General features: G+C 46.5%; 1 protein-coding gene and 1 long non-coding RNA gene across 4 annotated transcripts in view; one reads left to right on the top strand and one right to left on the bottom strand.

Annotated features, from left to right (window-relative positions):
- SLC7A8 (solute carrier family 7 member 8) overlaps nucleotides 1–25,074 on the bottom strand; it is a 51,842-nt gene that overhangs the window by 9,057 nt on the left and 17,711 nt on the right. For all 3 annotated transcript variants that reach the window (XM_024556854.4, XM_045192280.2, XM_024556860.3), the window contains exons 2-7: nucleotides 22,642–22,846; nucleotides 21,580–21,731; nucleotides 5,242–5,367; nucleotides 3,263–3,416; nucleotides 2,519–2,642; nucleotides 1,035–1,138 (exon numbers count right to left, since the gene is read on the bottom strand). In XM_024556854.4, the coding sequence (XP_024412622.1) occupies nucleotides 1,035–1,138; nucleotides 2,519–2,642; nucleotides 3,263–3,416; nucleotides 5,242–5,367; nucleotides 21,580–21,731; nucleotides 22,642–22,846 (865 nt within the window). The remainder of the gene's footprint in view (nucleotides 1–1,034; nucleotides 1,139–2,518; nucleotides 2,643–3,262; nucleotides 3,417–5,241; nucleotides 5,368–21,579; nucleotides 21,732–22,641; nucleotides 22,847–25,074) is intronic.
- On the top strand, nucleotides 6,181–17,589 carry LOC123479378 (uncharacterized). Its single transcript, XR_006654984.2, has 3 exons — nucleotides 6,181–9,229; nucleotides 9,318–9,549; nucleotides 13,023–17,589. It is a non-coding gene; the product is annotated as an uncharacterized lncRNA (long non-coding RNA).

Raw genomic sequence — 25,074 nt, 5'->3', positions numbered from 1 at the left:
GGGTCCCGGAGAACAAGGGACACCCACACTCCCTCTTTCCTGCCCTGGGTCCTGAAAACATGGCATTCCTTTGTCATTTTATGGGAACTCCTCCCTGATGTGATGGGTGGCTTCAGAAGTAGCTGAATTCAGGGACATACTCCTTTGCTGTATCTTTGCAGTAGAACTGCACCCCCCGGGCACGGAGGAGCTTTCTAAGAACCCTGGGAAGACCTCTAGACCCACACCGATGGAAATCATCCATCATCTGCTGTTCTTACAGCCCATTCTGGAGACAGCAAGAAGGGGTACAAAGGAGGTAGGTCCTGGATGTGTGGAAGCAGGAGATGGGGACTCCTGGGCTCCCTTGAGCTTCTGGTTTCCATGAGAAGGGTGAGGGATGTGGCTTTAGACAAATGCTTTCCTTTTGCTCTTCCCCAGCTCTCTCATTTCACAGAGTGAGTCCACCTGGGTCTCAGGGATGGTCACGTGAAGACCCTCCCATAGCTGCCTGTCTGTGGAGCAGAGAGGAGCCTGCATCTGCAGGGCACTCAGAGATGATCCTGTCCCACATGTAGTCTGGTCCCAGAACTCTCCTGGGAGGCCAGCCCAGAGGCCCCAGGCACAGGTCCCTCCTGATCCCTTTCACAGTGGGGTTCCTTTCTAGCCGGCGCAGCCTGTTTCTAGGAGAGTGGAAAAGGAGCTCTGGAGTTGCAGCTGAGACAGTCCTGCCACCAGCCTCAGCCCCTGACCTGGAACTGCGTCAGGCAGCCTGGGCCCCCTCAGCCTCCTGCTCCAACTGAAATGAAGTGGGATGGGGCTTTTCACCACTTCACATGAAGGTACACACATCATAGGTAAACACATGAGCAGCATACACCTCTCTGCATCTACACTGATACACGCATGCCCTCACGTGAGCAATCACCCCCTTCAAGGCCACTGCCCAGGTGTCCACACAGACCCCGCTGACGGAGACAAGCCCCCACATATACACAAAGCTATATACACAGCAGAGTGGCCCCTGGCCTGGAAAGGACCCGGACAGCACTCACCGGGAGGAGGTGAAGAGAGACCCATTGACTCCTCCAAATGTGGACAGGGCAACAGAAATGGGCATGATCCAGGCCATGACCCCTAGGAGCTTCTCTCCAAAAGTCTGTGAGAGAAAACAAGCGGTAAGTGGAAAAGGCTACAACCCTGCACCTGTGCGTCACTGCTAGGAATGCTCCCTCCCAGGCCCGCCCTTGCTGAGTCTCTGGCTAAATTCCTGAGAGGAGATATGGTGTGCATCCATGCTCTGGCTCCCGTCCCACACCAATACCTCCAACAGTTAACTGATGGAGACAGTATATGGTATAATACTAATACTGCTAATAATGAACTAACATTTGTTATCCTTGATTTACAGATGAAGAAACTAGGCACAAAGCAATTCAGTGGATGGCCTAAGATCACACACCCAGGAAGTGGCAGGGCCAGGACTGGAGACCAGCCACATGAGCCCAGGCCTCACTACATGATACATTAGTGAGTCAGGCAGGTTGGGGCTCCAATCTCAGCTCAGCATTCAGGAGCTGTAAGACCTTGAGCAAGCTTCTTAATTTTTGAGCCTCAGAATTAGAGATGAATCGTAATTCATAGAGTGAGAATTTCTAAATTCATAGAACCAGATGCTATGGGGGGAAAATGATAAGAGGCTATTATGTAGGCTGAGAAAGAAAAGGTGGTGACACCACAGACTAGTGTTTGCGTATAAAATGTCAGGGAATCAGTCTTACTATATTCTCTGGGCCAAGTACACACTTGATTTATAGTATATTATGGGGACGGGTTGTTTAGAATAGCTGTCCTGCTGGGGAAGCCTGTGGAACAGGTTGCTATGGGACATGGGAGGGCCTCTTTTTTAGTGTTCAATAAGACAAGTGAAGACAGTTTGACAGGGTGAGGTCAAGGCCCAGGTGAGGCCAGGTGAGGGAGCAGCATGGATCTCAGGTCTTCCCTGGATATCAAGGACCCCAGGGCCTTGGACCGGCAGGATCTCTTTCCCCAAAGAGCACAACCCACTCCTACTTCCTAGTCACTTATGGCACACACTTTTCCCTAATGAGTGAAGGAGTCAGGCTGCCTGATTTCCCGAAGTGGAAATGGAGCCGGAGAGAAACAGCATGTCTTGTGCAGGATGGCATCTTTCTGGGGAGAAGCCTGTCTCCTTTCTACAGTCATTGCATTCAGAGTTTAAAGTGCCCTAGATCAGGAGTTGGCAAACTTTTTCCGTAAAGGGTCAGACAGTAAATATTTTGGCTTTGCAGGCCATATGGTCTCTCTGGCAGTTACTCAGCTCTGCTGCTGTGGCAGTTCTAGGTACAGCATGGCCATCAGCTTGCTCCTGAGCACTTGAAGATGTGGTTTCTGTCCTAAGGACTTGGGATGACTTCTACTTTCACAAATCCATGGATCAGGGGAAAGCAAGGGTAGCTCAGTAGGCAAGTCTATGTCAACCTGTCTGGTTTGAGGGGCTGTGAGTTTGATTTCTTACCACAGCGACTGCGTTTGATGCCAGCAGCTCCTGGGGGGACATTGCAGTGACATAAGCGACATTGGCAAAGACATACACAAATGTGACCAGTGGGATGGAGATGAAGATGGCTCTGGGAAGGTTCCTGTAGAGGGAGAGGAGGTGAGAGGGGAAAGGCCTGGCACCTGGGACCACCTGCCTCACCATGGGGTCTGGGGAGTGCCTTCTGTTTTTCTGCATGAAGCTGACCTTGCAGCCTTCTGTGATTTTCCCTCTCCCTGGAGGGATGGGAGGAGGAATTTGTCTCAATATGGGCAGGATAATTTAAAGGAATTATCCAGACAGCTTAGGCTGGACACACATTCCATACCTACTGATCTCTTCTTGGCCATCAGCTCCACAATGTACCCTTTCCCCTGCCTCAAAACATAGAGACCCACCTGTCCCAAAACAGGTGAGTAAGATGCCTGAAAACCACTCAGGGCACATTTCATTCTCTAAGGTGGTAGTGTTATCTCCGCACCGTTTTCAGCCTTTAACCTACTCTGGTAGTGTCTCCAGGTCAGCCTTCTTCTCCTGGCAGAGTGAATGGCAAGAGGCCTAAGTTCCTGGGTAATAAACTGCTTTTTCAGGAGAGATGGGTCATGATCAAAATCGGGGCTGGGAGGAGGAGAAGTGGGCAGTGGACACCTGGTTCCCCCTTTCCAGTAGCAGGTGCCTTGGCCTTTCCAGGAAGAGAGGAAGGGTTGGGCTATTTCAACTCACTTGTAGGGATCAACAAGTTCCTCAGTCACATAATTAAGAAAATTCCAGCCTCCGTAGGCAAAGGAGCCCTGAAGGAAAGCCAGTGCAATGAGGCCGATGTTGGGTTCTTGGAAATTCTCAAATGCGTTCTTTGGCTCCAGCCAGAAGTATTCTCCTGTGGACACAAGGGGCAGGAAACTGCTCAGAGAGACTAGTCATAGGCTCAGCTGTCCCTGGCCTGCCTGGTCTGGTCTTCACCACTCCCTGTGGCAATGATTCAACTCTTTGTCTCATCTCCAGTACACCCCATGCATTGGAGAAGTGGGACCAAAAGGAGCAGAGAAATATGACTCCAGGACCTCCCAGAACATGGTAACCATTACTCCAATGGGGCTCAGGTTCAAAGCACAGTTCTGAATGTTCTTTCTTTTTTCTTTAAGATTTTATTTATTGTGGCTCAGTGGGTTGGGTGTCTTCTCACAAAAGGAAAGGTCACCAGTTTGATACCTGGTCAGACAAACGGGAAGCGAGGGAGAAAGAGAGGGAGAGAAACATCGATGTGCAAGAGAAACATCAATCTATTGCCTCTTGCACGCCCCCAACTGGGGACTTGGCCCACAACCCAGGCATGTGCTCTGACTGGGAATCGAACCAGTGGCCTTTCAGTTTGCAGACAATGCCCGTCCCACTGAACCACTCTAGTCAGGGCTGAATGTTCTTTTTTCACAAGGCAAAGTTACTTGGAAGGAAAGGCCAGGGGAAGGTCACCAGGGACAGCAGGATAACTTGGGGGACTAGCAGGGTAAATTGGAGCTGGCTTGCTGGGATTTGGAGATGCAGGATTAGGGCACTTGGCAGTCTCCTTACCACTTTCCCTGATGATTAAGTTTGTACATGTTCATGATGAAAGCATCGAGAACAGCAAACGCTCAAACATAAACTTCCATAATGCTGTATTAGTTTAAGCCTGTCTGCTCTCCTTGTCAATCTCCAAATGTTTCTTTCTAAGGTGTGTGTTTGGTCTCCCCTTTTATGGTGTAGATTCCCTGAGGACAGGGGTCCTTCAGTGAAGAGCTTTTAAATTTTCTTCCCAGCGCTTAGCAGTGTCCTGCACACAGAGGTCTCTCGAGAAAGGTTGCTGACTGAGGTTGTAATGAGACACAATGGAACTGCTCATACTTTACTTATTCATCTGTAACCCAGCATGGAGACAGTAAGTAAGGAGATTACAGTGATCAGGTGAAAGCACTGGGGCCAGATTATGAGGGACTCTACTTTTGAAAACACAGCACAGTGATTTCCTTATGTCTAAATTCCTGAAAACAATATAACCTGCTAAAGAACTTAATCCATCTGATTAAAATAATTGTGGACATTTTATATAGCAGACCTTTGATTATGTTTCCTGGAGTAAAAATCCAGGCACCCCACACTGCCTTCTGGGCTTGTGGGCAGGTGGGAGGTCTCCTGCTTGTCATCTGACTTTCTCTAGGAGGCAGTGACACTGGGCAGAGCCTTGTGGTGCCACGGGTCCCAGGGAAACCAAATACAGACTTGGGCTTGGAAAGGACCAAATCTGGTGGGGAATGTGGGCAGGGGCCCAAGAAATGTAGAGCTCTTTCTTGTAGAGATTATGAGTAATTTAAAAACATATAAAATCTCCTCCATCCCCCATTTTAAGTATGGATGAGGTACAATATAAGATGCAGGGAGCTTCCATGGGGTTGGGGCAAGAGGGCAATTGGAGCCCAGAGATCTAGGGTCCTCAGAGCCATGAGGTCAGCATGGCAGGGCTGAGTCTGCTAACAGGCAAGGCATGTCCTATTTCCTGTGGAAAATGGTTTCTCTTCCCCTCTGTCAAGCAAGTGAGGAAGAGAAGTCATTTAAGGCCAGAATTGGGAAATCGCAGGGTGTGCACACACCCAAAGACAGTATGAGGGGGTGTGTACATGCAAGGGATGGGACATTTGACAGGGTCCCATTGTTTCAATGACACTCACCTTTGCAGATCTGTACAACCCCCATGATGATAATCAAGGCCAGGGCCAGGAGCTTCCCAGCTGTGAAAATGTCTTGAACCCGGGTGGCCCACCGCACACTGGAGCAGTTGACCCATGTGAGGAGCACTGAAAGGAAAGACCCCCAAACAAACCCTCAGGGACCATAAAGAGAATGTGGGATGCCCTCTGCACAGAAGCAGAAAGGCTCCTTGATCCTGATGATGGAATTGTAGCAGATGAGCCAAATATTCTGCAAGCTCAGCCCCAGTATGTGGAAACTTGGGCTAGGTTAATGGGTCATGAATGGGGATTATGTGTCACAAATCTGTGGTCAGAACGTGCCATGCCTGGGGCTAGAAGCCAGAAGTAGGCATGGAAGTATGGGCACTAGCTTTAGGGGGAAAATCAACAGCTGACCAGGGCAGCAGTGTAAGCTTTGTTTTCAAGTTATTGTACATTCAAGGGGCACCCTGAGCAGCTGATAGAATCCTGGTTGTCATACTCTTGAGCCCAGTTTTGGGGCTACAGGGGTTCAGGAGAGTCTTTTGCTACTTAGGTTTATCAAGGTATAAGACAGAGTGAGTAAAATTCATTTATCTAAGTGTATGATTTGATGAGATTTGACAAATGTATTCAGTTGTCTAATCACTACCACACTTTCTATATGGGACATTTCAAACACTCCAAAAAGTTCTCTTGTGTGTTGTGTTCTTTGACATTAGTCCTCTTCCTCTGCCGGCCCTATAGTTTTGCTTTTTCCAGAATGGCACATAAATGGAACACAGTGTGTAGCCTTTTGAGTCTGGCTCCTTTTACTTAATGTGATGCTTTTGAGACCCATTCACATGTTGTGATTATATATATATATTAGTAGTTTGTTCCCTTTTGTTGTCAAGTAGTATTCTGTTATATCAATACATCAGGTTGATTTTCCATTTGACAGCTGACGGACATTTGGGTTGCTCCCAATTTGGGGATATTACAAATAAATCAGCTATAAACACTTGCACAGAAGTCTTTAAGAAGACTAGAGGTCTTTGAATGTGGTCTTCGTTTCTCTTGAATAAATACCCAGGAGTAGGATTCTGGGTTCTATAAGTGTACAAGGTCTGTCCAGAAGGTATCCAGTCATGTAATATGAAAAAAAGAGCCCTGGCTGGTGTGGCTCAGTGGATTGGGTGCCAGCCTGTAAACCAAAAGGTTGTTGGTTCGATTCCCAAACAGGGCACATGCCTGGGTTGTGAGCCAGGTCCCCAGTTGGGGGTGTGCAAGAGGCAACTGATTGATGTATCTCTTGCACATCAATGTTTCTCTCCCTCTCTTTCTCCCTCCCTTCCTCTAAAAGTGAATAAATAAAATCTTAAAAAAAAGAAAAATAGAGATGTTTATTGAAGAAGACTTAAGACACAAGAAACATTGTACATAGGACCATGATGCCTAAGTCCCCTTCAAAGTAAGCACCTTGCAACCTCACACAGTTCTTCCAATTGCCATTAGCCAATTTGCCATCATATTTTCCTGAATCTCATCGATAGTCTGAAATCTCTTCCCTTTCAAAGGTGATTTTAGTTTTGGGAAAAGCCAGAAATCACAGGGTGCCAAATCTGGGCTATAGGGGGGCTGAGTCATCTGTGTGATTTGATGTTTCGCCAAAACACTCTGCACGAGACATGATGCATAAGTGGGTGCATTGTCGTGATGAAGCTGCCAATCACCAGTAGCCCGTAGCTGTGGCCTTCTGAATCATCCGAATAGTTTCTGCAGAGGAATGTTCAAGCTTAATGAGAAATCTGATGCAGATTCATTGCTCTACTTGCTCAGTCATTTTGAATGCAATGGCCACACAGAATATATGCTCACTTGATGGTGTCTACTGCCCCCACAGACTAGTACAGTGAAGTCTTCATTGTTCACACATGCACATTCCTTGTCTGCTAGGTTACATGGTACACAAACTGTTCTCATTATGTTCACAATGGCTGGGCTTTTTCCAGACAGACCTCGTACACTAAACTTTGTAAGAAACTGCCAAACTGTTTTCTAAAGTGGCTGTATCATTTTGCATTCCCACCAGCAATGTGTGCAAGATCCCGTTGCCCTGCATCTTTCTCATCATATACTACTGTCAGCTTTAAAAGTCTGGCTATTCTAATAGATGTGAAGTGGCATTTCAATGTAGTTTTAATTTGCATTTCCCTAGTGACTAATGATGTTGAACATGTTTTCCTCTGTTTATTTCCACCATCTCTATATCTTCTTGGGTGGCATGGGAGGCTTTTAATCTGCTTCCTTTCCTAGGAGTCATGGGCTCTCGCAGAGATCCTAACAACATGGTACCTCCAGGGCTGGAGGAGAGCTCAGATGCTGAGCATTAGGATGGAGGCATCCTCTGTTTTACCATCACATTCCCTAAGTAACCCATGGGAGCCCTGTGATACAGGAACAGGAGTCTCAACTTCCCAGTGGTTATGGAGTGCTTGAGAATAAAGGAAAAAAGTTAAAATCCTCTTGCTTCCCCTTCCCTTGAAACAGTGACCAAGACGCCCCCTAGTTCCCCAAGGTTATAAGTCACATGTGTAAAAGCACAAGACTCTTTCCTTCCCCTAACCAGGCCTCTGGTTTCACTTAAAGAGCTGATCAAGTTCTGTTCTATCAATAGTTTATCCTGAAACTGTGCATTTACTTTCCAAATATTTTCCAATCTTACTAGATTCTGAGAACATTTTGGCAGGGTAAGGACCTGACATTATTCTTCTGTAACTTTCCTTCCTACGATGTCTCTGCCTGGCAAACTCCTTCTCATCTTTCAAGATCCAGCTCAAATACCACCTGTTCTATTCAAATAACACCTGTTGTTATTATTCTACTTATTTCTGACAATGTGCCTGCCAGGCAAGATATATCAGCTGCCTTTCATAGAAAAGGAACAGAGTTTGTCCCTCCTGTCTCCTATCAGACCACTTTGTTTATATCTAATTTTGGCACTTCTTTCTTTGTATTATAATGATCTGTTTCTTTTTATCTGTCTTCTTGTAGACCAGGAGGGCAGGGACTGTGACTTTTTCATGTTTTTACTCCCAAGGCATATCACTGGTGCCTTCAAATAGTAGGTGCTCAGCAAATATTTGATACTTGAATAAAGAAGATGCCCCAATTCATTAGCCTTCCAATATCACCTCAGTCTACATATCTCACAATGCACACCAATCCCCCTGCTCTCCAGGAAACTCATCGAAAGGAGACATAATCCTCAATTGGTGTTACAGAGCCAAAAGAGCAAGAGGAAGAGTGACTTCAAGAGTAGAAGCTCTTGACTCCTTGTGGAGAGGCTGTTAGCCAAGATGGTGTAATAAGAGGAGAATGATAACATGTTGTTAAAGGGAGGATTTTAAGTGCCTGAACAGGGAGAACATTTTGTAAATACTTGAATGTTCCAGATGGACTGAGATATCCTGATAAATACACATTTGGTTTATCTTACTCAGTTCAGTAAGGATCTCAGGATCATGCGCCTGGTGACAATCCAACCCAAATCACTCTAAACAACTAGGCTTCTCCCCAGGGCTCTGAAACAAGCTAGGGATGAGGCTGGACCCCTGGGTCCCAGGAGTTCAGCAGACACAAGCAATGATGACTAAAAGATAAAGGAGATTGATTTAGGAAAGGAAGGAAGATCAGAACACAAAACCCATGTGGCTCAGAGATAGGTAAGGATTATAGAACAAGAAGCAGAGAAGAAAATTATCCTCCATCATGGGGAGGAGGGGGAGGGCAGAGATGTGGCAAGAAAGTGCTTGGACGGAAATGAGGACAGAGCAGGACAACCAAGGGGGAAGGGGAATGTGGCCACTTCCCCCTGAGCTAGGACAGAAAACACAAAATCATCTCTTCATCAAGGCAGCCAGAAAGACTCTTTCAAAAGGTAGGCTCTGTAGTATCCTGAAGGGATCAGAGATGTCTGAAGGGATATTTGTCAAATAAACTAGAGGTATGTATCTTCTGTCCTTCCTGAGCTTATCTCTACAACTTCAGAAGAACCCAGTCCTTGACTAATATTTAACCTTTCCCCTCTACAGGGATCTTTCAGAAATAAAGAGAGAAATCCTGAGAATGAGGTGAGGAGACAGCCTGCCTGACACTAATCTCCTTGGAACAATGGCTGCAGGCCTTGTTTGACCTTTTACTGGCAGTTAGGTGAGATCGCAGCATGTGACTGAAGAAAAAAAGAAGGTACTTTCAGTCTCCTGGTAGCACAGGACATCTTCTCTCACAGCAGGCTGAAACCTGAGCCTCCATCCAGAAGGAAAGGTCAGTGAGTGAAGGCAACACTTTCCAGATGCTTGCCAAGCCTCTGCCCTGCTGAGGCGTCCTGCCTCTGCCCTGCTGTTATCCCGTACCCCTTTCTGTTGCTGACGGCTATGCTCCCTCTCTCTTCCCTGAATTCTGTATGCCTGAGATACAGTGATGTCAAGGAAGCTGCATGTAGATGGGGACCAGCAGCCACTGCAGCTTGCAACGTGAGGGTTTCTATCTGTCTATCTATCTATCTATCTATCTATCTATCTATCTATCTATCTATCTACCTACCTACCTACCTATCTATCTATCCATCCATCCATCCATGAAGTTGTCATCTACAAAGTTCCTACACATGCTAGGCACTCTAGTAGGAAGGGGAGTTATAAATAAGACTCAAGTCCCCACCCTTTGGAAGTTGACATCATAAGAGGGGAGATAGGTGAGCTAAAAGATGATCAGAAAACAATGTAGTGATGGTAGAGCTCTTCATGGTAGCCAGTGGGTGTCTTTTCTATAGGACAGGGAAGCCCTAGCAACAGGGAGAATTTTACAACTTTGGCCTAGCTGGACAAAATAATAAAAAGGCATACAACTCTGGTTCTTGTCCATTGTAACCTGGCTGTGGGTGTGGTTGCTGCTTCTCTAAGGGCCCCCATGGAAGCTCAGGCTTGTCTGTTTCTTAGGTCTTATCTCCTTTGTTTCCTTGCTTATAAAAGAAAAGGTGAAAAAACTATCAAGAAGATGCTGAAGTCAAGGGTTAGTTACTTAATCTGCCCTGTTTGAAAAGCCTAATGTCAAGGTGATGGGAAGGATAAAAAAAATGAAAGAGTAGCCCCAGTCATCCTGTGCCCTGCCCAGAGCCCAGGGCCTCTCAACTGCCAAGTGGGAGAGGTGGGTTCAGTGCTTCCTGCTGGTGGGAAAGCTGCAGGACTGGCAGAGAAATGCAGAGTTCTCCTCAGATGGATGACAAAGCAGATCCTGGAAGGTGCCCACTGTAGAGGGAGGGGGTGAGCCAGCTCCTGCTTCCTGCAGAGAGGGCGTCCCTAGCCCATCTCAGCTCTGATCCACAGACTCTGATCCCTGGGGAGTCACAGAAGCCTTTCCTTTACTTCTTCCCTCTGACAATAACACCAGAACTCACAGGGATGAGCAGAAGAATGGCATCCCCAAATGTCAACATCTTAACCTTGTGAAAATGTTACCTTGCATGATGTAAGAAATTCTGCAAATGTGACTGAATTAAGGATCTTCAAATGGGAAGATTATTTTGGATTATCTGAATGGACACAATGTAATCATAAGAGTCCTTTACAAAGGAGGCAGGAGGGTCAGAGTTAGAAAAGGAGATACGATGACCAAAAGAGAGATCAAAGAGGGAGAGAGAAAGACTCGAAGATGCCACCCTGCTGGCTCTGAAGATGGAAAAAGGGTCCATGAGCCGAAGAATGTAGGGGGCTTCTAGCAGCTAGAAAAAGCAAGGAAACAATTCTCCCCAGAGCCTCCAAAGGAACACAGCTTTGCTGACACCTTGAATTTAGGACTTCTGACCTTCAAAACTGTAAGAATAAATCTGTAGTTTTGAGCCACTAAGTTTGTGGTAAATCTTTCCAGCAGCAATAGGAAACTAATACAGGGCCAGCCACCCTACAGAAAGACCAGAGAGCAAGATGCATACATAGCCTTAAAGAGAAAAGCTTTTAAAGAGCAACCAGGCAGCACACACCAGGACCCAAAAGAACTGCTGTCCAAAAAACACCAAGTGGAGGGAAGTGGTGGGGATCTCTACAAGTGAGGCAGTGAAAGTGAGGTCACCATTGTGCTGATCTAGTTGGCAAATTTCCACACCACATGGTAGCATCCCAAATCTTCCACATACTTCTCCTGTCAGTGGTACCTATGGTCACCGCTAACAGTGGCATTTGGGCCTCTGAGTCTGTTACCTGAAGATACTGGCCAGGTGGCTTTCTAGGCAGCAGGATGTAAGATGACACTGTGGCAAAAAGAGGAAGACTAAGGCGGCTACTTCTCAGAAACCAATAGAGTCATGTCCATCACCCCCAGGGCTTTGAAAATAATTTTCCACAGGCAGACTTATCTGTCTGACTTGTGTCCTCTCCCCTGGTCCCTTGTCAATGTCACCATCACAGGTTCCCTGGAACTCTGGGAAGTCCATTTGGATTTCTCAGTTTTGCTGGCTTGCCCCTTTCTCAGGAGTGGGCTGGAGGGAACCTGGAAAGCCTTGTTTTCCTTTAGAATTTTCAAAACCAGGCCTCTCCTTGTCTTTTCAGAAAACAGGCAGTAGAAAGGGTGAAGACGGATGGTGAAGAAGAGAGAAGAGGGAGTATGAGAAACAATAACAGGGAGGAAGGAGGGAAGAGGGAGGAAGTGGAGAGGTGTAGATGGAGAAGGGATGGGGGAAGAGACAGAGAGAGCACAAGCTGCAAGTGAGCAAGCTTGAGCAGCAAAATAGAGTGAGAAGAGGCCAGGACAGAAAAAAGAAGATGGAATATAGTAAGCAGGCAGCTGCTGAAAAGAGAAGCTAGTGACACTACTTTGTAGAAATCACAGCAGCCTGTTCCTTTCCAGAACTTCAAAATAAGCACCTTTCTGGGATGGAGCTCCTCAGCCCTCCCAAGCAGAGGTGTATTTCACCTGGTCATGTGCCTGACAGTGTGTAGGTTTCTGTCTCACCTTTTGCTGCAGTGTGCACTTCTCTGCCTTCTGCCACACTCTGGCCAGCTTCCCCGACTCCCTCCCTCTGGACCCGGAGCAAAAGGGGTGAGGTGATGCCAGTCAGACCAGCCTTCCAGTGACCATGCTGGAGCAGCTGGTGAGCACCCAGTCTGCAGGGTGAAGGGGTGTGGCAACACTCTGCTCTGTGATAGGCTGGACAGCTGGACAGGGATCCTTGGCTGCCTCCCTTGCTCTTGGAAGGAACTGGGCACGTGTTTCTAATTGTGGAAAGGCTATTCCGGGTTGACCTGCCTAACCGTTTTCAGACCTAGGAGGTAACCAGTACTGACTGCCAAAAGGCACTGATAGGCAAAGAAAACTGTTTAAATTCTAATGCACTCAACCCAAGGCTCTGATGAGGTTCCAGTTCTGCCTGTGCAGGCCAGCCTGAGCTCTTTCCTTCTCAGTGAGGCTGGGGAACAATTGGGGTAGGATTGCGAACACAGAGCCAGCTTCCTAGAATCCTTCCCTGGATTCCTGGGCCAAGACATTTTTCATGCGGGGTGAGGACCTGCCTTATAAAGTCTCAAGTCCCTGCCTGCCAAAAAACAAAGGTTGGTATTATTGTATGTTTAAATAACTTGACTGGTGAAAGACAAAAACATCCAAACAAAGCAACAGCAACTAAAAAAATCAAAGTAGCCCTTCCCGATACACTAAGCTTTGATTCTAGCATCTGTTAGGTCCACAAATAGGCTTTGAAATAGATCCTGCCTACCACACTACAGTAACATTTTGTCCTTCTCCAGCCCTTTTTGTGTTGAAGCACTGACACAGTTTGAGAAGTCACAGAGGCCCCTCTAAGAAGAAGAGGTGTGCTGAGCCTTCTGGAAAGGCCTCTCTCCTCCAATGACAAACAAGCAGAGGAGGACCAGTGCAGAGACCCTGTGGAGCTTCTGGAGGTCCTGAATCACACAGCTTTTCCTGGAACTTTTGGCTAAGCTCCCACCCCTTCTCCTCCCCTTCCTGGCTCTCTCTTCCCCTTCCTTTTTATCCTGATCCCTCCAGTGGCAAGTGCCAGTTGCTGGACCTGGAGTTTCTGCTGAATCACCATCCAACACTTAGTTCAGCCAAGAAGCCCAAACATCCAGCTCAGCATTTTTTAAGAGCTGAGAAGTTCTCTCTTCAGTAATAGCTAAGCACAGCTCCTGAGCTGGAGTGGGTGAGAAGAGAAAAATGGGACACCCAGAAAGCAGAGGAGACAAACACAGTGCACCATGCCACCGTGGGAAGCCCTGTTTTAATCCTATTCATTACTGGTCCAGCCCTGGTCTGAAGAATTCCTGTTATTTCACACCCCAATACTCAGGGCTGATGCCTCCCAGACTCAGAGCAAGGGGGATGGGATGGTTCTGAGGGGTCTGCACTGAGCCTGGGAGGGCTAGCCTGACTCTCTATCATCCTCAGCTTTGGGGGAAAGGGTATTGGTCCTGGGAGGTCTGGTTGATTCTTGCACTGGAAGGCTTGTGGGCTCTGTTAGCATCTACCTAAATCTGCAGATGCTTGAGTCCCTTATGTAAAATAGTCTATAAACCTGGTCTGTAAACCTGGACTCAGGCTGCAAAATTCCCAAGACTGGTCAGTGTACACGAAAAAAGGGATTCTGGGGAACCCTGACTGGTGTGGCTCAGTTGGTTGAGCTTCATCCCCATGAAGCAAAAGATCTCTGGTTCAATTCCCAGTCAGGGCACATACCTGGGTTGCAGGTTCTGTCCCCAGTAGGGGGTGTGCGAAAGGCAACCAAACAAGGGCCCTCATTTCTCTCCCTCTCTTTCTCCCTGCCTTCCCCTCTCTCTAAAAATAAATAAACAAAATCTTAAATTAAAAAAAAGGAGGGGGTTGGATAATGGGGTAAGTTACCTCACATGGTGATCTGATCATAAATTCCTAACTGGGCAGGTCATGTGTAAGCAGTCATGCCCCAGGCCTCTAACTTCTTTAGTAAAAGGCTTATTTTTGCCTTAGCAAGCCTTTGTTTCTGTGCATCTAAGTTAACACACTTTTGAAATGCCCCCTTTCAGACCATTTTTTCAAATACCTGACCACCCCTTCAGACCCCTCCTTCTAAAGCATGACCACATAATCACAACTCTCCTGTAATCCAATCCCTGACTTGCTTTCTCTCATCTTCAAGTAATCTTCCTTACATTCCCTCCTTAGTCTCAAATGCATAAAAGAAATGGCAAACTGTTATTCTCAGAAGCATTTATCTCAGTCTTTTGAGATCTTGCTTCCAGGTACATCCTCTGTTTAACTCAAATTTTTATGAAAAGTCTTCATAGGTTTTGACATTCTTAGGTTGACATCAGTTATAACCCAGTTCCAAGGATAGCTAGTGCTCAAACTAGCTAAACTCTCAAAACAAATCTTGCCCTCTCTTCTTTCTCCCAAAGCTCCCAGTACCACTAGGCTTCACTCCTATGAATCTTCTGATTGATTTCATGTTCCTGGGTATGTGATATAAATTTGGTGTGTCACATTAACCCTTAAAAGTTTACCAGGCACAATTAATGGATGATTTCATAAACCACAGGTGCTGGCTCCTCTGGGGGAAAAAAAGAAACTGATCCTTGAGAGTCAACAACACAAGGCTAGTGGAGAATTTGAGCTTCTAGGCTGGTTTGAGAAAGTCAGCAAGTTGTTTCCATACTAGTGGAAGCTGAACTCCCGGAAACCTCCTTTTCAGAGAACCTCAATCTCATTATGTTCCCAAGTTTCTCATTGCCTAGTTCCCAGGACTTGGGCTATGTACATCCTTTGAACAGCAGAGTTCTAGTCTGAGAGTAAAAGCTGGAGACCAGGCAAGACACTCTGAGAAGCCAGGAAAGAGGAGATGATCTGGTCCAGGAATTAAAGCATTCTGAAACTAAAAAGAAGACCCCGACTTCTCAGATAGCCAGTGGTTAAATCCTGAGCTGAGAATAGACTGGATGTCAACTAATGGATGGAAGTGTCCAACACCAATGGATTTCAAAGGAAGAAGACCTACATTCTTGAATTCTCTGTGATCTTTGTAATTGCTTACTATGAACCAATATATGGTTCATAGTATTGAACCACTATTGGTTCAATATATGAACCAATAGTCATTCATCTTATTAGAACTCAAGACTAAATTGCTCTACCAGTAATGTAAGATGAAGGCAATGGAGATACCTTCATCCTCAGGGCTAGAGACACAAGGAATACTCCAGAGGCCATATAGGGCAGGGAGGAGATAAAATAGCACTAAGGAATGGGACTCTGCCATTATAGGCATGGAGTCCAAAAGCACAGGGATGCCTTCCTCAAGTGCTAGCAACAAATCTTAAGTATTAGAGAGTGAATAGAAAGGGTGGCAAAGACAGAGGGGCCAGCTCAGCCCAGTCTAAACCTCATCAATGAGAAGACATTAAAATATGAGCCAGTGTTTTCCTTGATCGGTTTCACCTGTATTCCCACAAGAATGTGCCATCCTTGACTTTCTCACCATTAATCACCAAATCCTGCTAATTCTACTTTGTAAATGCCAAACACAGTTGACCCCTGAACAATGTAGGGGTTACGGGTACCAACCCCACCCTCCATCCTCATTTGGTTGAAAATCTGCATATTACTTTTATCTCCCCAGAAACTTAACTACTCTCCTCCTTGGGTATCCAAGGGGGGTTGGTTCCAGGACCCCACCTCCCATACCAAAATCCACAGATGTTCAAGTCCCTTATGTGAAATAGTGTAGAACAATGCACACAGTCAGCTCTTTGCATCCACAGATTCACAACCACAAAATTAAAATACTGTTTTTGGTCCAAGGTTGGGTAATTCCGTGGATGTGACACCTGGGGATAGGAAGGATCAACTGTATATTTAGTGAAAAAAAATCCACGTGTAAGTAGAGCTGCACAGTTCAAATCCGTGTTGTTCAAGGGTCATCTACTCTCTACTCCACTGCCCCATCCCTAATTCTCATCGTTGTCATCTCCAACCTGAATTCCCATAACCACACTGTAACTGGTCTTGCCTTTGATCTTATCCCTCTCTTCAATCTCTCCTTTACACGTTCAGCTGTGATTCTTCTAAAATATAAATATGATAATGTCAGTTCTCTTTTTGAAACCCTTTAATCCCTTCCCGTTGCTCTTAGAGTAAAGCCCGATCTCTCTAGCATGGCCCATGAGGCCCTTCATGTCTGGGTCTCCACTTCTATCTACATTTCCTACCTCGACTCTATTCTGTGGTCATCCAGAACTACCTGGAGCTCCCCCAAAGGGCCCTCATTTCTGTCACATCTAGCTCCCAGACTGTTGTCCTCTTGGGGGAACTTATCACTTAAAACTGAAATTACCTGTGTAATAGTCATAATCATCCATTGGATTGAGGGGTATTAAATATTCTTATGCTTAACACAGTGCCTGGAGCAGAACAGACACTTGAATATTTGACTCAATAAACACGAGAAAAGGCTTGATTTTCTGCTGCTGCTGCTGCTGCAAATGAGAATGAAGATTTTCTGGTTCATGGCTCTATCTCCTGTGCCAAGGAGAGTATCTAGCACATCCTAGGTTCTTGATAAATATTTGTTGAATGAGCAAAGTATTGTGCTTCTCATTTATATAATGCTTCTTGAGAGTCTCAGCCCCTAAGTTATGTGACTCTAGAGTAGACTTTGAGTGGCATCCTGGGGTGGTTACCCTGACACAGAGAAGGAGTAACTGCTCATCACAAAAACTAGAGACAATTAGTTGAAAAATATTTCATTTTTATCTGTAGCTAAAATGGATTCCTTCTTCTTAGTAGTCAATCAATCAAAATGGCCGGCTGATTCTACCCTTGAATCTTGCTTTTTCCCCCTTGTAACTTTGTTTTTATCTTAGGCTACCACCTCTCTGGCCTGGACAAATGCTTAGCCTGCTAATTCGTCTCCCTGCTTCAAGGGTCATAGTCTTTTCTTCACTCAATGTGAACCTAATCTTGTTACTCCTCAAAACCCTCCAGTGGTTCCCCATCCCTTCGATGAAATCTGCTTTTTTTCTGCATGATGTACAGGATCCTTCAAGGTTTGGCTCCTGCTCACCTGTTCTCCTGTCACTCTCCTTGGCTCCACCCACTCAAAAGTACTTGCTTTTCTCCAACAGGTCATTTCTCCCTTGACCCCAAGTCTTGCCTGTGCCCTTCCCTCTACCTGCCTATTCTATTTTATCCCCATCTGGAGACTATCTACTTGCCTTTCAAGATTTAGTTCAAGTTGGGAGCCTTCCCTAACACTCCTCTCCCAACTTTGAAGCACCTTTTGTCATCCCATTGTATTGTAAGTATTTGTTTGTACGCCTATCTCTTCGCTAGCCTTTAATCTTTCCAAGACTATAAATAATGCTGAATCTCCACTCAGTGTAGGAATTCAATATGTAATTAACTGATGGATTTGCAGTTTCTTTTTTTTCTAGAAAATCCATCTACAAAGTGATTTTCATCTTATGCATTATAATAATGAAAAATGGAATTTTAGTCAAATTGACTATTGCCCAAAAACCAAGGGATTTTTAATGCATTTATATTTTAAATGTTGACTAGTTAGAAGATGTCCAGAAAAAAAGGGGGCTCCCAGCAGGCAAGCCAGTTACAGCAGGATATGGGAATCAAATTCTAGCCAGTCTGTATTTGCCAGGATTCCTGTGCATATAAAAGACTGGTGAGACACCCAAAGAACTCTCTGGGGATGAGGGCAGGGCAAGAAGGCAGTGCTGCTCAGGCATATGAGGCAATATGTTTAGTGCCTGGGGATAAGAAGTTTGGGTCTTGAGAACATGAAGCCTCAAAGGAAAAAGAACTGAGATTAAAGGATTTACGTGCTAGGAAAGACTGTTGAATCTTCTTATGTAAAGGGATTAATTTGCAAGAGACATACAAAACAACACACACAAGTTTATCTATCACATCAAGCACCTGGAAACTTTCTTGGAGCATCACCTACCCTTTATGTAGAGAAACTGCAGAGCAACTCAGGGCTAAAAGTAATGCATACAGTGAAGTCCTTAAGGAGAAAAAAATCTGAAGTCCTGGAAAACTAGCCTATTAGGAATCTCAGTAGAGAGATAGAAAACAAGATAAGAAGTGTATTTAACTTGTAAAATGCATGCAGGATATTCTGTTCTCCTCAGGGAGAGAAAGGAAAAGGAGCTTCTTTAGTACAAGATATTAAGGGAGATGAAGGGGACTTGAATGAGAAGGGAAAAATCTACTTCAGATACTGGACATGACCCCAGCTGCAAAAGAGGAGAAGGAGGCCAGGAAACTGCCTGAGTAAAAGGTGGTCTGGTCCCCAAGGGGGTGGCAAACAGATCCCAAAGGATACCCACTGTTGGGGAGCAAGAAGCACAAATAAAGGACCCCAGAACTCCTGGTGCTCTTCTGTGTCACTGGGACCACTTTGCTTATAGCCTGAAAGTCAGGTAAGAGCCAAAAGATGCAGCTACATGCTAAAAGAGCAAGCTGCAGAAATAACCTATCAATATGTATGTCTACATACCCAGATACATACATGGATAGATGCATTTTATTTAGAATGTAAGGATACCTATCCATTGTTACCAGGGCTACTGGGCAGGAGAGAGGGGTGAAGATAAGGGGAACATCTTTTACCTAGAGAATATAGTTGTCTTATGAAATACTAAAAAATAAAAAAAGGAAGGAACGAATGAACGAACTCAAGCAAATCACAAAAGAAGGCACCAAAACCAAATTTTTACACCTCCTGATCCCCTCCTTCCTAACTCACCCCTCCCACTAATATGCTTGCTCTGGAGAAGGGAGAAAGGCTTTTCATTTAATTAAAACGTAAAATACTTTCTTTTTTTACTGCCTGGTGGCTAGGAATATTCTTCTAAGTTAGCAGTGAATAATCAGCTTTGACCTAAATCATAAAATAACTCAAAGCGGCAGCTGCAGTTGCATAAGTGTGATCCAAATCCGCAGTTCCTTCTCTCTCTCCCTCTCCTCTCCTCTCCTCTCCACCCCCTCCAGACTCCCAGCAGGCAAGCCAGTTACAGCAGGTTCTTTCTGCCTCTCCAACCTCATCTGGTTCTTCCCACCATCATTTTTCATCTGGATCTATTCTAAAAATGCCCCATGGAGCCATATTTGACCTCATTTCCTCTCTCCCACAGCAAACCCCAATCAGGGGTTTTGCTATACCGGTTCTCCCAGCTGGGCTCCTGCCCAGTCCTCCAGCTCCCTCAACCCGAGGCCCTCCATTACATACCACAGAGGGTGGCCTTTCCCTCAAAAATTCTCATTTCCGCAGTGGATCCAGCCTGTCATCACACCAAAATGACAGCAGAAAGCAGAGCTTCTTATATCAGTATATCCAGATCATCTCCACACTCTCTACTGCTTCTATTAAGAATATGGCTGGACTGGGCCAATCTTGGCTTTACTTCCAAGGAACACTGGGCCTATTCTACACAGCTGGCTTGCCTGGCAACTGCTAAGAGAATGTGATGCAGCTGGATGATGGTGGGAGGGGTGCCTGAAATAAAAGATAGCATTTAATGAAAGACAGCATCTACCAAATCTTCCTAACAGCCTGATTCTTATTTATTTTACTAGATTCCTTAAGAGATGATTTGAGGGGCCTGTAAAAGTGGGCTAAAAAAAAGTATTCAATGAACCAGAAAACAAAAACTTTGCACACAGACTCAAAGTACCTGGGAGTGTCTGGGAGGAAGTGTGGCTATGTGGCTGTGTCCACATGTGCATTCCTGTGGAGAGGGGTGATGGGGACTCCAATGACCCTCACATCTGGGAGGGCAGGGGTAGTGCACAAGGTGAAGTGAGAAGCTGTTTTGCCTTTCTCCCAAGGAAATAAGGAGGAATAAGTTTGGGTTTAAGAAAATTTCCCTGCTTATGAAGATGGAAAAGTATTTGAACATATATCTCAAGGACATTGAAAAATTCCTGTCTCTGGAGGGCAAGCCTGACCATGTTAAGATGGTCATAATTGCTTTGCAGTTCTACTTAGAAGGCAGAGGACAAGCCAGAGAAGCTTTATTGAATCTTTCTTTGATGTCAGGAATCAGAAGAGGGGAGATCTTATCATTTTTGTCCTTAGAGTTTCTAAATTCCTGGCTTGGTGCTGGCAGTGTCCAGATAAGATGTGGGTTGCCAACGGGACCATGTACAACCTGTCTTTCTGGAACTGGGCTGCAGGCAGGAGCAGTCCTCATCTCTTGGGAGGGTTTGTATCTCTCTGGCCTGAGGGGCAATCTGTGAGGCTATACTACTCCCAGAAGGTCTTTGCCTAAGATGTCACCTACCCTTGGTGGATTTAGGGAATGCAAAGGAAGTTGTGGGGTGCAGGGGCCCAGGGAACTCCCCACTGTGGCTTGGTTTCTCTCCTAGGGGATGGACTGAACAGCCTCAGGATTCTCAACTTCTAGTTGGAGGCCAAGGGTAGCCTCCTGACTCAGTCATTTCACCAGCATCAACAGGAAAAAGGAAGCCGTGTCTGTGTGCACGAGATGCTGAAATAGCAGTGGCCAGCACTTATGTGGTCTCCGTTATAAACCCCCTTAGTCTGTCTGATGGCAAAAAAGCAACTCTTCCTGCATCTTCATCCCCTTTTCCCCCTCCCCCACCATCCTAGCTCTAGATCCAACTAGCAAGTAGGCACCAAGTAACCACCCTCATTGACTAATGGCTGGGCCACAAGGTACCCGAGTGTCCCGTGCAGTCCTTGCAACCACACCCCTCTGTGCAGGCTGGGGCAGGTTACTTTGCCAAGCACTCATAGTAGTTAGAAAGTGGTACAGAGATGCAGTTTCCCACAGCCTGGTTCTGGAGTCCACAATCCTCTCTAGATCTGTGAGCAGGCCTGACCAAACAACTGTCTTGGCCCCACAGTACCACTTGCCTGGATGGCAGGGGTCTATCCCAGGGCCAAACAGGACACTTTCCAAGGAGACCACCTCTTGGGGCCCAGCTGGCTGTCCTGTGAGAGGCTTTGAGATGGCTGAGTTACCCCTCCCACCCCATCCCACCAATGTGATAGATCATATAAGTGAAAGTGCTTTATATAAAGCACCCTGCCAATGAAAGTTACTGTGCATTAGAGCAGCTAGTTAAGTTTCTTCCCTTTTTAACACCAGGTAATGATATGCAGAATTCATTCATCCAAAACACACATGTAGGAAATGGCGAAATAAGGAATGGGGAAAAAATAAAAGAGGGCAGGAAGGCAAGAGGGAGAGGAAGAAACACCAGAGAGAGACATGGAGACAACCAGGAGGGCTTAAGGGGCCGCCCTGAGAGCAAGGCCCAGATGGCACTTACATAGGCAGATGGCAGCCAGGAGTCGGAGGCCGTACTCTGGGGGGAAGCAGGTGGGGAAGAGTGGCTGTAGCACGTAGTTGGAGAAGGTGAGGGCGATGACGGCCTGGTTGGTGGGGTAGATCACTAGCACAGCAATCCATAGCCTCAGGAACCTGAGGGGAGAACAGGACAGGACTTGACCCAAGACAGCAATGGAGACACCGGCCCCCACTGAAGGCATGGCAGGGATTCAAAAGTCACCAGGGGAAGCCTGAGCAAGTCATGGGGCAGCATTAGGAGGGACAGGTGAGCTACAGAGATGTGTTTCCTTTTATTTTCAAGATGTTGAGGAGCCTAGTACCCCCTGAAAAGAGACACTCAGCCCTCTGCAATGACAATAAAATGGTTTAATGATGAAGAGCTAAGTTTCAACTAGTACTAACGCATGTCTTGGCATTCTTTCACTCTTCCCTCTCCTTTCGTTATCTCTTCTCTACTGTTCTGGCCCCCAGCACCCAGTGGTGGAAAATAAAAGTTGCAACCTCAGCATTTTGACAGCCAGGACATGCTAAGGGTGCGACTACTTAAGCAACTGCCACGGGCATCATTGAGCGTGTGTTGTGGGAGAAGTGTCCTCCACACCCTTGTGCCCCTTGGGTGAAGGATGAGTTCTTTAGTAGCAGGGCTGCAGAAGCTGAGGAAATTCAAGATCAGAGCCTTGCTTTTGAGGGAGGCTATTATCCTTGGAAATGTGAGAAGAGAGTACCTCTGTCTTTTAGGTGGTCACTCTCATTTGTCATGATAAAAGGGTTTTGTTTTGTGATGTGCTTTCCCTTGAAGTCTCCAGTCAGAGTTATCATATTTGCTCTCCCTCACAGACTCTTGCCCACTAAGGTCAACAGACATGCAAACTATAACCTGGTTCCTCTGTCACTCTCAGGAGCATCAAAGGGACACAAGACTTCACTAGCAAGCATGACGTGGAGGCAAAAAGAGAAACTCCATTCTCTAGCTCTCCTTGGCACATTGGAAAACCCCGGCCTTGGCTTCCTAGACCACTAAGGTCTCTGCAGAGCCTCTTACCCAGCTAGCCCTCCAAAGATGTCCTTGACGTAGGAGTAGTCACCGCCAGATTTGGGGATGGTCACCCCAAGTTCAGCATAGCAAAGGGCTCCCACAGCTGTAATGAGACCCGTCACGATCCAGATGATAAGAGCGAGGCCCACGGAGCCGGCATTCTCCAGCACACCCTTTGGTGAGACGAAGATTCCAGAGCCAATGATGTTTCCTACATGAGGCACCAAAAGTTCCAGGGAGACATTAGCATCAGCAAAGGTGGCAGGACCAGCATTTGCAGGGGTGGTCTCATCTCTGATCTGTTTCTAAAATACCTTTGGGTTGTATGAATCATCTGTAGGCAGGTATGTCTAGCAATCCTTCTCTTTAGGAGCAGGGAAAAAGGGGCAGATAACAGGCACTTAGAGACTAGGAATGTGGTCAGGTACTCTACATGTCTTCTTTAATCCTTAGGTTAAGCCTATGGAGTCAGAGATCATTTCTCCCATGTTACAGAGGAGGAAACTGAGTCTCAGAGATACCACAAGTGCATTGCCCAAGTCCACACAGTAATAAGTGCTGGTGCAGGTACTGAACCTCAGGACCCTCTGACTGGGCTGCACATGGTCCACCCAAGGTGACAAAAGTCTTAAGACTGGCTGGAAATGGCAGGGCTTGAAAAGTGGGCTGTTCTCAGAGACCAGCTGCCAGTTAGCTTCAAAAGTAAGCCAAAGGGTCAGATTCTGGTAACACCCCATAACTGGGTTTTTTTTAGACTCATGGGTGAGGATAGCATTCCTGGAGGCTGGTCTCTATCCTAGACATGGCAGCCCCAGCCTTGGTGAGAAATAGGAAGCAACCCTATAAAAGTCCTAGTTGTGCCCTGGCTGGTGTGGTTCAGTGTATTGAGTACTGGCCTATGAACCGAAAGGTTGCTGGTTTGATTCCAGTCAGGGAACATGCCTGGGTTGTGGGCCAAGTCCCCAGTTGGGGGCATATAAGAGGCAACTGATGGATATATCTCTTCCACACTGATGTTTCTCTTCCTCGCTTTCTCCTTCCCTTCTCCTCTCTCTAAAAGTAAATAAATGAAATAAAAAAAGAAAAAAAAGAGAACATTTCATAATGTTGAAGGGCTCATATAACCCTCATAAACATTTATGAAAAATAAAAAAAGTCCTAGTCATTTAGAAGTGATTTATAGGTATGCAATCCATGTAAAGCGTCAGCGCTATATTCCTCCAAAGGTCGTTCTCCTCCACTGTTTCATGTGACCCTTATGACAACCTTGTGAAATTCAGGAAGAGGAGCAAAAGTAGGTATTTCTCTATTTTACAAACTAAGGACCTAAGACGGGTTAAGTGGCTTTCTCCAAATTCCACAGCTACTGATGGATAAAGTTGGATCTAGAGGTCAATCTCCTAATGCCTCATCCAGAGCTCTTTCCACTAATCCTCTTCTGCCTCTCTATGTAAGTGGCTGGGTTTCTCTTGGGAGGTGAGGCCAGCACCAAGGACCAAATGGTTGGCTAATTCGATGTGTATATTGGGCAGTGGAGGAGCAGGAGTGTGGGGGAAGCAACTGACAAACTCCTTCCCAAGCTTTCCTTTGACTACTTCTTGTGATGCTAGGTGGGATTAGTGTCCGTTGGACAGGTACTTTGAAAGCTCTCTTCAAGCCCCACCCCAGCTGCACCATCAAATGCCTGAAGGAGGAAGCAGAAGCTAGATGGATCCAGGTAGAATGCAGAGCTAGATGGTGTATTATAAGGCCAGCTGGGGGAGGAACCAAGATGGCGGCGTAGGTAGACACACTGCGCCTCCTCGCACAACCAGAACTGACAGAGAATCGAACAGCAAGGGGGACCGACACTGAGGAAATAGAAAAATAAACATGCATCCAGACTGGTAGGAGGGGCGGAGACGAGCACCGGGGTGGAGAGGACTCGCGTGGCTGTGGCGGGACTGAGACTGGCGGAGTGTGGGACAAATGGCACAGGCAATCTGAGCACTAGCAGACCCTGCGGCCCCACATTTGCACAGATAAACCCAGAGGGCCGGACTCAGAGTAGTGGAGAGCGGGGCAGGCAGAGTGGCGGGTAGCACCCTGCGGCACCACATTCACCCACAGATAAACCAGAGGAACGGCGGGCAGCGAAGCAGACCCCGTAACCCAGGGCTCCAGCTCGGGGAAATGAAGCCTCAAACCTCTGATTGAAAGCGCCCCTGGGGGTTGGGGCGGCAGCAGGAGAGACTCCCAGCCTCACAGGAGAGGTTGTTGGAGAGACCCACAGGGGCCTAGAGTGTGCACAGGCCCACTTACTCGGGAACCAGCACCAGAGTGGCCCAGTTTGATTGTGGGTAGCGGAGTGAAAGATTGAAATCCGGAGGAGAGTGAGGCGGGCGCCATTGCTCCCACTCGGCCCCTCCCCCACGTACAGCATCACAGCGCAGCGACCAG

Source organism: Desmodus rotundus, chromosome 7 (genome assembly GCF_022682495.2).
Source record: "Desmodus rotundus isolate HL8 chromosome 7, HLdesRot8A.1, whole genome shotgun sequence".
Lineage (NCBI taxonomy): Eukaryota > Metazoa > Chordata > Mammalia > Chiroptera > Phyllostomidae > Desmodus > Desmodus rotundus.
This window is presented reverse-complemented; position numbering and strand designations above follow the sequence as displayed.